A 12,609-nucleotide genomic window follows, 5' to 3' on the forward strand; every position below is an offset into this window, starting at 1 on the left:
TGGGCTTTTCTTTTCTAGGTCCAATCCTTCCTGCCCATCTAAGTTCTACTCTAAAAGTCCCTAACTCCATCTCTTCCCTTTAGCCTTCTTATGCAAGTAAAACTGATCTTTCCCTTTTCTGAATTCCTGTACTACTTGTTGATGGTAATACATCATTTTATCCCTTTATCATATTCATGGTGCTATAGCTACCATTTAATTGAATATCTCTCATATATATAGCAGGTCCTGGGATATACAAACCTCATCTCAAATGGTCGCACAATCCCCAAAGATACAGTGGTGTTATCCCTATTTTATTGATGAGAAGTAACTGAAGCTCAGAATATAAATAACTAATTTGCTCAGGATGACACAGATCTGAATCCAGATCTTTCTAATTCCAAAAAGCCTTTGCTCTTTTAGCTGCACCACAGTATCTCTTCTCCCTCTCCTCTCCTGCCTCCCTCATAATATACCTTTTGAGATATATCCACCCTTCACCATGTCTGCCACATTTTGTAGATGGTTAATGAATGTTTGTTGAGTTGATAGGGGTGTTAAAACCTATTTCTTTTTTTTTGTTTGTTTTAATATTTTATTGGAATAGAATACCTTGTTTTTAAAAAGTTGGTCTTTTGGGGACCATTTTTCATAACTTTGATTAAAATACTTGGCAAGTTTGATGTTAAAGCCACCATCTAATACGTTCTCTGTATTTATTTTTTTAACATAAAGGATAGGTTTTGTAAATATATGCAATATCTTCTGGTAACAAAATTTAATAAAAAATACTTACTAAATTTGAAATTTCAAGGGCAGTAGTTTCATTTATACATATAATAATTTTATATGTATAACATTTTATACATATAAGCAAAATTTTATTTAAAATAATCATTTAAAAAGAGATTTTGCTTTAAAGATTGTCTCTGAAAGCTTTTACAGTGTAGCCATATGTGCATTATTTTATAGTTCGAGACCGTGTTCGGACAAAAATGGAGCGTGATATCTTGGTAGAAGTTAATCATCCTTTTATTGTCAAGTTGCATTATGGTAAGTTATCAACAACCTTCCGCTTCATCCCTTTACCTCATTCTCCCACTTCTGAGTACATTCAGGTATACTAATGTATATAAATGTTTACTTGTGTGTATTTATATGTATTTAGTAGATACATATGGTAAAGTCATGGAAATTAAACCATTACTTCTTAGATAAACTTTAGAAGCTTTTATTGCACTTAGCTTCATGTTTCTTTTAGACATTATAGTTTCTGAGTGAAAAACCATAGGAACAGGAGAGGGTGTATAGCTCAGTGGTAGAGCGTGTGCTTAGAATGCACAAGGTCCTGGGTTCAGTCCCCAGCACCTCCATCAAATAAATATATATACATAATTACCTACCCCCTAAAAAAATAAAAATAATAATTAAAAAAAAGAAAACCATAAGAACAGATAATGAAAATTTTATAAATTATAATAATTAACAACAGTGTACCAGCATTTTATACTCTATGTGTGTTAGACTAACTTAAAAGCAAGAAAGATCCTTAATGTTAATATCCTGAAACTTATCACCTTTCTTTTCCCCAAAGGCATATGTGCTTTTTCTCAGTGGGGAAAAGTGTGGTGATTCTTATTATGTATAATTAGAGCTAACCAATACACATTTTTTTTTTTTGTAGTTAGGTGATGTGGTTTTTATATTTTGTTTCATGGTTAAATAAGTCTTTTTCTGTTGGGAATTTTTCTCTTATTGATCACATGTTTTAGAACTATTGTATTCCTGAGAGACTATAGCCTGAATAAAATCTAACAAATGTTCTAGTGGTTCCATAATAAGAAACACTACATTTAACATTTCTACATGGAAACGAAGAGAAATCAGTGGTTATTTATCTTCTAAATAAAAATTAGTTTAGATCTATGGTATAGTTATTAACTTGCTAAAAGTAGTATTCATTTGTGAATGAGTTGAATTTAATGGAAATTTTCATTTCTTCATTCAGCTTTTCAAACTGAAGGGAAGTTGTATCTTATATTGGATTTTCTCAGGGGAGGAGATTTGTTTACACGCTTATCCAAAGAGGTATATAATTATTCTCTATTTTTAATCTATATGCATCCTGTTTCAACTAAAGCTTTGTTATATTTCAATATTATGTTTATTATATTTCCTCTAGTGGCACAAGATTCTTACATTGAAGAATCAAAGCCAAAGAGTTATTTTTCCTAATTTTGAATTTATTCTGAAAGTAGGATTTTTAAATTGATAAACTGTCTTTTGTCCTGCTTCTTTTAGTTGCAGTTTTTTCAGAAGCAATAATATATCAACAAGATATCCTTAAACAATTGGTAGTGGAAATTCAGCGTGCATATATTCAAGATCATTTTTCGTTTCTAAGATGTTACTGTGGTGGAGCAATAATAGCACACTCTAAATATAGTTGTTACTTAACAAAATTTTAAAAGTATTTCCCTCATGGTTCATGTTTAGCATTTAGTAACTGACTAGTTGACTGATTCAATCATTTTGCAAATTCCTTTCATAAGTAAATTGTGACTGAAACTACAGGTAATTAGCGTATTTGTGATTTTTTTAATCTTTAAACTTTAAGATGGAACTTTAAATAAAAATAACAAACATGGAAAGAAAATAAAGACAGAAAAAATATTATTTTATTTCAGGTGATGTTCACAGAAGAAGATGTCAAATTCTACTTGGCTGAACTTGCGCTTGCTTTAGACCATCTACATAGCCTGGGAATAATATATAGAGACTTAAAACCAGAAAAGTAAGGAATCATGCTGCTAAGTTGAATAGAATCTAATATAATTATTTAGGAGGGAATAAATATAGTATTATTTCATCAAACTAGCACAAACATTGGATTAGAGTGCCTGTGCTTTACATTTCTGCTAACACTATGTATTCTCATACTTTTAAATATCTGTTAATCAGCATTTCTTTTAACATTATATCTTGTTTTCATTTGCATTCTTTGATTTTTAATGAAGTTGAAGTCTATATTCATAGGTTTATTAGAAATTTGTATTTTTCTGTGATTTTTCTGTTCATGGCCTTTGCTCTTTTTTTGTTTTTGGAATGTCATTTTTTTTTCTCGATGATTTGTAAGAGGCTTTTCTTTACAAATTAAGAATTTAACCATTTGACATATGCTGAAAATACATATTTTTAGTTTAATCTTTTAATTTTATGTTATTTTAACCTACTCAGGTATTTTTTTTCTCAGTCATATCTACCAATTTTTCCTTTTTTTCTATGACTTTTATTCTTAGAAGGGCTCTCCCAATCTCATGATCAGGTATTTATTTTTCTTCTAAATTTATGGTTTCCTTTTTTTACTTTTAACTCCATCTGGAAATTTTTTGGTATGAGGGGATGGCATGGAGCGAATTGTTTTGTCCAAACACCATTTATTGAAAATTTTCTTCTCCACATGATTTCAAATTATTAGTGTGAGTTGAGCAAATTTCCCATTGCTTTTATAGTGGTGATTATCAAGAAGTTAATATTATTTAAGTTGTATACAATACTGTGCTCTAATTTGTTGATATTTTGAGCAAGATTTTTTTCCCTTTTTTAAGGATATAAACAAGAGTCTTCTATCAAGAATTTTTAAAAGCAGCTTTATTTAGATGTAATTCACATACCATACAATTCATTCATTTAAAGTGCACAATTCAGTGGTTTTTAGTATATTCAAAGAGTTGTACAACTATCATTTTTATCAAGACTTTGTATATTATTTACATTAAAATGTTACATGCGAAATGTAAATTACATATTGCAACAGGAAACAGGAAATGTTCCTCTGGAATCTTATTGAGTGATCACTTACAAATTGTTGTACTTTCACGTTTTACATTTGTTTTTCAGGTATTTTGTTTTCAAATAAGTTTCATATGGTTCTGTTTTTATTCCCCGCATAATGACTGAGTTTTTTTCATCATTTTCCCAATTTCACTGTCATAAGATACAATTCCTGGTGAGAATATTCAACTTACAGACCTTAGAAGTAAAACATTACTATAAGTATAAGATAAAACACTCAAAAATGTTAGTGTTTTGTATCATTTAATTGAATGTATTTATTGTAGATCATTGTATTAACGTTGGTCATAAAATTATATATAAAGCGTGGGCCCTGTCTCAAAGGTCAAATAAGATCTGATGTAAGATTGCTTATAATGAGATCTTTCACATAAATGCCTAGACGACACTATTAAATTGAAGTATCATTTAATTATTAAATGATCCAAGTAAATACCATCATATAAAAACATGGGAGAAATTTAAACTTTTGGCCCAATTGTTGTATGTACTACAAGGGGTTTCCCAGATTCCTTTAAACTAGAATTCTGTTATAATAAATGTGGCTGAAATAATTATTAGTAATTGAAGGGGAATTTTCCTTATTGAGAGTAGTAGAGTTAACTTTTTCTTTCAAAGATAAAGGATGGGCATGATTATCTTAAAAGAATGCATTTGCTGTAGGAAGCATAAGTCATGCCCTTTTAGCCATGTTTTCTTTTTTAATTTCTTTAAAATTAACAAGAATGATTTAAGGTTTTGTTTATTTTGGGTTTTTTTTTTTTTTTTGAACTCTCTTTCATGAATTCATTAGACAGAAGGGAGGACACCATACTGATAATTCCCTTTATATTCCCTAAATGTGTTGGTCTGCTTTGTAATCAAGCATAATCAAGATTAGTAGTTTTTTTCCTAACAAGCCCCTTGTTATGAAGGAGCCTTGAAAAAAATATGTCCTTACTGAATTACCCTCAGTGGTAAACTTTATTGTAACCATAGTTGAATTGATGATCTAGGAAAGTTGGTGGTGTTTTTGACTTAGTAAAATTTTATTATAACAAAATTTGGCTTGCACATTTTTTTTAGTTAGAATTAAAAGGAAATGCCTATATTATGGAATTACTTTGAATATAAATGAAGCAATTTATTTCTTGACCTTTCAAGTCAGTATGCTAATACCTATCCAGAATTGCAATTACTGGCTTATAGCTTAGTACTTACCCCTTTCTACTGCTCCTTAATTAATGACCTTACTCTCCACTCAGTTGTCTGCTAAATCCAGAAACCTGAGTATCTTTTCCATTTGGTCTGCTTTATCATAACTCCTATCTAAGAGCACACTAAATATTACTTATTTTTCCCTCTGAAGTGTTTCCTAAAATCACAGATCTGATTATCTCTCCCCTCCATGCATGTCAGCCTTTTATGGTCTTCATTCCTCTTTAGAAGAAACCCAAACACTTTGGAATGCCATATTGGCCCTTTGCAGATGGGGCCCCTTCGTTCAGCCTGTATTTCCTATTTATCTGTGCTCTGCCAGACACTGAGCTACAAGATGAACAAGGTCAAAGTCAAACTCTCTAGGAGCGCTCAGTTTACTGAGAAAGAGAGAAAACACTGGATGACATGTACAATGAAGGGATGTCAAGGAAAAACAAGGAGTGTGAGGAAGGTGTGTTGAGAAGAGGACTGTGTAAGTTGTGTCACAAAAAAAGCTAGGAGAGAATGATTGAGTCAACTGCTTAAGAATGATCAAGAGAATGACAACTCTTAACACATTTGACTTAAATATGTGGATCTGTCTGTTGTGCAGGTACTAGGGAGTTTAGTTAGGCCACCTCTGCAGAAAGGCATTAGGAGGAGCAACTTGAAAGTGTATAGGTTTTGGTTGTTTTCCTAATAGTTCTCAAGTGTCCCTGGCTCATTAATACAAGTTTATAAGGCTCTGCCTTTGGGATTTGTTACATATGTGTGTCCAAAAAAAAAATTAATAATATCCCCTCCTTTAGCTTTGCCTTCTTATTCACAGTCTAAAACAGTATTTTAGAATGAATGTGAAGATCTGATGCTTAACAAAGTAATTTCAGTTTTAGCTTCTAAAAATCTCTATTTAGTGTTTGAAAAGCTTTTCTAACTTTGTTTTCTTTCAGCATACTTCTTGATGAAGAAGGTCACATCAAGTTAACAGGTAAAAATCCTCATTTTGTTAAAATAGTCTCTCCTACTCTATATAATTTCCTTTAAGGTTGGCCATAGTACAAATATTAAGTAACTCATTGTTTGTGTTTAAAAGTTGAATTAGGACTTTTAAATAATTCATGTAAATATTGGAGCTCAAAGTTTAAACTTTCTGTGTGCAAATTATTGTAGGATGTTTATGAATTCAATATTTATTTTGGCAGATTTTGGCCTAAGTAAGGAATCTATTGACCATGAAAAGAAAGCATATTCTTTTTGTGGAACTGTGGAGTACATGGCTCCAGAAGTAGTTAATCGTCGAGGTCATACTCAGAGTGCGGACTGGTGGTCTTTTGGTGTGTTAATGGTAAGGTTTGGGGTGCCCTTTTTTTTTTTTTTCTTTTGAGAAGTTCAGTAGTGAATATAGTAGTAATAAAAATAACTTGTTAAAAAAATCAGTTGTTTTATTATATAGCGATTTTAGAAGATTTGGTTATAATTAAGATGATGCTTTTTTACCTTCTGGTCTTGAGATTTTATACTTACTAATACCTCTGATTATTTTGCCTGTTTGCAGTTTGAGATGCTCACTGGTACACTACCTTTCCAAGGAAAAGATCGAAAAGAAACAATGACTATGATTCTTAAGTAAGTACTCCCTAGTGGATATGTTTTGATGAGATTTAAAGATAAATGCTTCAAACTAAAAAATGAGATTTTAGAGTGTTAGCTGTTGTATAAGAAATAACTAAGAAATTTGTTGATATTATGACATCAATATTATGTGGTTTAAATAAGAGCAAACTGCATACATCTAGAGTACTCATATTATCTTCATGTTAATATTGAAAGCTTTACCTTTGAGATTTGGAATATGACAGAGATGCTTATTATTCCACTTCTTTTCACATTGTCCTGGAGGTACTAGCAAGTACAGTAAGACAATCAAAGAAGTACAATTTAAGGTTTAAAAAGAAGGAATAAAATTGTCATTGTTTAGATAATATGATTGTGTCCACAGAAAATCCAAATCTTCATATAAATCCTTGGAATTAATAAGAGTTTGGCAAAGTTGCTGGATAAAGAGTCAATAAATAAAATCTGTTTCACGTCTGTATACTAGCAACAGAAAATGGGATTTTTAAAAAGATACTGTTTATAATAGTATAAGAAATAGCAAACCTAGGGATAAATCTAGTATAAGTTATGTAAGAACTCTGTGCAGAAAATTTAGAAAATTTTACATAAGGAAATTTTAGAAGATCGAAAAAACTTAGAAAGTTGTGCCATTTTCACATTATGGCAGACCCAGTGTTGTAAAGATGCATGTTATCCAATAGAAATACAGTGTGAACCACATACATAATTTAAAATTTTCTAGTAGCAACATTGAAAAAGTAGAAGGAAATAATTAAAATTAATTGTAATATATTTTATTTAACCCAATATATATCCAAGGTATTATCATTTCAACATGTAATCAGCATTTTAAAATGATCAAGATTTGATACATTTTTAAATTTGAAGCTCACTGTGTATTTTACACTGTTTGAGCTAGCCACATTTCAAGTGCTCAGTGGCTGTGTGTGGCTAGTGGCTTCCATATTGGACAGCATAACTATCATTTCATTGCAAATCAAATTTAAATCTGAGTAAGCTTTTTGTGTAGAACTTAATAAACTGATTCTAATATAATACAAGGGACCAAGAACAGCTAAAACACTCCTGAAGAAAATCAAGATAGGAGGACTTGTTTTATCAAGTATCAAGCCTTACTATAACTGTAATTAGGACAATATGGCATTAAAACAAGTATAGAAAATAGACTTGTAAAACAGACCAGAGAGCCCAGTAACAGACCTATACATATGTAGACACTTAACCATTGGAAATTGAAGAGCAATAGGGAAGTAGCAGCCTTTTTAAATAAATCATGCTAGAAAAATTGGTATTCATAAAGAAGAAGATGAAACAACTCCTACCTCACACCATCCACAAAGATCATTTCCAAGTATATTATAAATATATATATATTTTATGTATATGTGTCAAAAGGCAAAAAAGATTCTAGGAGGAAATATAGAAGACTATCTTCATGACCTCGGAGTAGGAAAAGTAGTCTTTGGACACAGAAAGCACAAGCTGTAAAGGAAAAGAATGAAGAAGTATTACTACATTAAAATTAGTAACTTCTCATCAAAAATATTCCATTGGGAGAGTAGAAGAAGAAAGTTATAACATGTAACCCACAAAGGGCTTGTTTCCAGAATATATCAAGGACTCCAGTTAATCAATAAAAAGACAGCCCAGTAAGAAACACAGGTAGGAGACATAGGGACTTCCCGAAAGAGGATATCCAATGACTGATAAGCTTATTAAAAGATGCTTACCTTCATTAAGCAGAAAATGCCAATTAAAACCACAACAAGCTACAACTACATACCCACCAGAATAGCTAACGGTAAAAAGACTGACAATACAAAGTGCTGATGGGCTATGAAGCAGCAGCAGCTTTCATCCATGGCTGGAAGGAATGTAAAGACTTGTAAAACCACTTTGGAAAGCAGTTTTTGGCATTTCTTCTGAAGTCAAATATATGTATAACCTCATCCATTAACCCCACTCCTAGGCATGCACCCAATTTATATGAATCAAGGTAGTTGCACACCTAGAAACAAGTACCAAGATATTCATAGCACCATTATTTGTAATAGCCAAAAAATGGAAACTTGGTTGCTATATATTCATACAGTAGAATACAGCAGAGGTTGACAAACTATCTAAGTATTTTAGGCTTTGAGGCCACACACAGTCTCTGTCACATAATCTTATTTATTGTTTCTTTCCACACTTGTAAAATGTAAAAACCATTCGTGGTTCAAAAGCCATACAAAAATAGGCTGAAGCCTTTTGCCCATGGGTGTAGTGTGCCACACAGCAAAGAAAAGAATCAAACCACAATTACATGCAACAACTTGGGTAAATCTCACAAGAATGTTGAGCAAAGGCAGTTCAAACACAAAAGGATGAATACTACATAGATGATTCTATTTATAAAGTTTTAAAAGCAGAGAAGCTAAAGCATAGTTTTTAGGGTCCATATTTAGGTGGCAAAAGCCTGAGGCGAAATAAGGAAAGTGGTTACATTGGATGAGGGGTTCTGACAAGGTTGTATTTCTTGGCCAGATGACTGTTCACTTTGTGGTCAATCATTGAGCTGTGTACTTTAGTTTTGAGTTTGGGGGGTTTTGTTTTGTTTTTTGCACTTTGTTATTCTTCACAATAAGAAAGGTCAAAAACTACTTGCTGTATAAATGAATATTCACTGAACCTTCATCACTCCATCTACTCTGGCCAATTCCTTTCAGCTAACAGGCACACTCTAGCATTGAAAAAAACAGACCCCTTTCTTTGACCTGGCTTTTCTTTCAAGTTTCTGTACCACTTTCCTGCATCCTTTCAATACAAAGCCTCTTTAAAGAGTAGCCTAAGCTTTCTGTTAGCATTGTTGGGCTGCTTTTGTTCCACAGCCTGTTTGTCATTCGTTTCTGCCACTCTGTTGAAACTTCTCTTCACTGTGGTCATCAATAATCTCCTGATTGTGTAGACCAGTGGCAGATTGTTAGAAAGGTGACTCTTTGTACCATTTGTTCACACAATTCATTCAACAGATGATTGAGGTCTTGCTATATGTACTTAGGCTGCAGTATGAACAAGACTGACAACCTCTTCTGTGGTCTCACAGAAATTGCATTCTAGTGGGGGAGACAAGGAATTAATATTTAAGCAAATAAATATGATAATTTCCAATAGTAATAGGAGCAGTGAGGATAATAAACCAGGGTACTCTTGAAGTGTGAGAGCAGGGGCAGGGGCAGGAGTCAGTTTAGATGGGCCAGTTAAGGAAGGTTTCTCTGAGGAGTATTTGACACTGCTGGCCACTCCCTCCCCACTTAGTTTTTCCTACTTTCATCTGCTTCTCCCACCGCTAACCATTCTGCTTTTGGTCTCTTTTGCTTGACCATCCCTCCTCTGCCTCTTTTCTCTTTCTAATTATGAAAGATTTCAAATGTATATTCGCAGAAATAAAATAATACAGTGAAGATACATATACCAATCACCCAGATTCAACAGTCATCCAGATTTTGCCACATTTGCTTCGTCTAGTCTGTCTGCCTGTCTGCCTGCCTTTCTTTTTCTTTCTTTCTTTCTTTCTTTCTTTCTTTCTTTCTTTCTTTCTTTCTTTCTTTCTTTCTTTCTTTCCTTCCTTCCTTCCTTCCTTCCTTCCTTCCTTCCTTCCTTCTTTCTCTTTCTCTCTCTCTTTCTTTCTCTCTTCCTCTCTTCCTCTCTCTTTCTCTCTTTCTCTCTCTTTCTTTTTTTCCTTTACTGAACTATGTTAAACACTCCGGGCATGTCATTTCTCACCTTCCGTTTGCATTGCTAACAAGTCTGGATGTTTTCTTATGTAACCATATGTATCAAAACTAGTAGTAATCACCTAATACCAGTCCTTAACCGGATTTTTCAGGTTTTCTCCAAAACTGTGTCTTTACAAGTCTGCACATTTCATTTGGTTGTGTTTCTTAAGCTTCTATTCATCTAGAACAGTCAACCCTTGTTTTTCCCCTGCCATTTACCTGTAGAAACCAAATTACTTTTTCATTTTCTGGATTTATCTTGTCAGAAGATGAAACCACCTCTCAATATCTGAAGCAAAAAGCATAAAGCTGATTCTATTGCTTATTATAGTAAGGGAAAGCAATGCTGGTCCAGTAGAGTCTCTCCAGCAGAGTAGACCACTGTTCTTATATAGGGTTTCTGGGAAGGGTGGAGTTGAAGAATTGGCAGGTTTCCAGGGCATAAGTGGGTTGACATCATCTGTAGGAGTGTGGTTACTTGGGTGGGACTGTTAGCACTCAGGTGTGATTGTTGGAATCAGTTCATTCGTATGTTCTTCTTGCTAATTTTCACAGATGAAAAGCAGTTACTGATTGGTTGGTTTGCAAAAAACCAAAAAAACAGGACAAGACAAAACTCTGTTCACCTAGGCAAGTTGTCTCTGATCAGTTTGGTTTAAAACCAGGTCTGGTGACTCTCTTGTTTCCATGGTTACATAACAATAAGTCGTCTTGGCAGTGTGGAAATTTTTTACATTCTCCTTGTGATATTGTTTCACTTGTTTCTTTGTCTTGTTTTTGGTTAAACTTTTTTGGCAAGATTATTTCATAGCTCATACTGTTGTACCCTATTGCATCACATCAGGAGGCTTACAACAGCAGCTTGCCCCCACTTTAAGTGATGAGGTTCCCATGGTTATAGCTGATCCCTCCATTGTAAAGTTCCCTGTCAGGCTTTCATCTAATGGTTTCATACATTGATAATCATTACTTGAAACAATTATTTTATTAGAGATTCAAAATGGTGATTTTTCTATTCATGTTATTCCTTCATTTATTAGTTGATATTTTCCAAAACAGTGAACTTTCACTCATCAACTAGGGCTATTTAGTTACCTTGAAATAATGCTCAAACAAGAAAGGCAGAATAAATGCTTGATTCTCTTCTTAATTATTTCCAATTGTCATAGCCCTAGTTACTTACTTCCAGTGGGGGTGATGTCTATTGAGTTGGGTTTTTATGTTTTGACTTTCTTTTCCCTTTTTTACTGTAAAGAATTCATAGGATTTAATAATCAGTGTGATTCAACCAATTGCATTCATCATTTTTAATGTCCAAATTGTTCTTTTTCTGACCACCTTTTAAATGTTCTCATTCCCCGAGGTTCCATCTCTGATATGCTTCTCTTCCCCTCTGCACTCACTTTCCTGGCTGACTTCAGTCTTTCCAATAACTACTCAACATTTTAATTACTCCCAAGTCACTCTTTCTTAACTTAATTTATCAGACACCAGACCTGTATTTTCATTTACTCACCTGCATGGCTTTCCGAAATGTATGACATGCATGACTTAACATTTTTAAACTAAATTTATCTCTATTTGCTGTTCTGTTCCTCTTCTTCCATTCCCAGTTAGCAGCATTTCCATGCACCCTGTTCCCCAAGCCAGAAGCCTAGAAATCATTCTTGATTTTTTCCTTCTCTCTTGCATATGCAGGTATTTATTAGATTCGCTCTCAAAAATGTTCCACTGTCCCAGCCTTTCCTCTTCATTGCACTGCTTACTGTCCTCACGTCTCCTACCCGTGGTGATCTCCTACCCACACTATCGGGTCAAGCTCCTAAGTAGAATGCCTGCTTCCTGCCACCAATTCCCACTCCAGATCATTCTGTACTTCCCTTGGAATACCTTCTTGAAAATAAATCTGGTCAGTTAGCCCACTGTTTGAAGACCTCTGCTATATCCCTGTTACATAACACAGCAGTGTTTCCCCTTGTTTCTGTTTTTTGACAGAACCCTAATTCTCCAAGATGTTAATAGGTATTCTCTGAAAAAGAGGTACTAAAAACAAATGTTTGGAAAAATACTTACTTCTTTACTCTAGGTTTTTCAGCCTTTTATATGCAGTGTTTTTTATTCTATGTCTCCAACAGGGGGCATAATAATAGCGTTCCAGAAACTTATTGGATCATGAAATATTTTTTGTTGTTGCTAA

General features: G+C 33.4%; 1 protein-coding gene and 1 non-coding gene across 9 annotated transcripts in view; both read left to right on the forward strand.

Moving 5' to 3' along the window:
- RPS6KA3 (ribosomal protein S6 kinase A3) overlaps positions 1-12,609 on the forward strand; it is a 104,240-nt gene that overhangs the window by 64,157 nt on the left and 27,474 nt on the right. For all 8 annotated transcript variants that reach the window (XM_031445748.2, XM_064483330.1, XM_031445750.2 and 5 more), the window contains 6 exons: positions 955-1,035; positions 1,991-2,070; positions 2,670-2,776; positions 5,967-6,004; positions 6,219-6,361; positions 6,572-6,642. In XM_031445748.2, the coding sequence (XP_031301608.1) occupies positions 955-1,035; positions 1,991-2,070; positions 2,670-2,776; positions 5,967-6,004; positions 6,219-6,361; positions 6,572-6,642 (520 nt within the window). The remainder of the gene's footprint in view (positions 1-954; positions 1,036-1,990; positions 2,071-2,669; positions 2,777-5,966; positions 6,005-6,218; positions 6,362-6,571; positions 6,643-12,609) is intronic.
- On the forward strand, positions 1,279-1,355 carry TRNAS-AGA (transfer RNA serine (anticodon AGA)). Its single transcript has one exon. It is a non-coding gene; the product is annotated as a tRNA-Ser (tRNA).

This window comes from Camelus dromedarius, chromosome X, assembly GCF_036321535.1.
Source record: "Camelus dromedarius isolate mCamDro1 chromosome X, mCamDro1.pat, whole genome shotgun sequence".
Taxonomy (NCBI): domain Eukaryota; kingdom Metazoa; phylum Chordata; class Mammalia; order Artiodactyla; family Camelidae; genus Camelus; species Camelus dromedarius.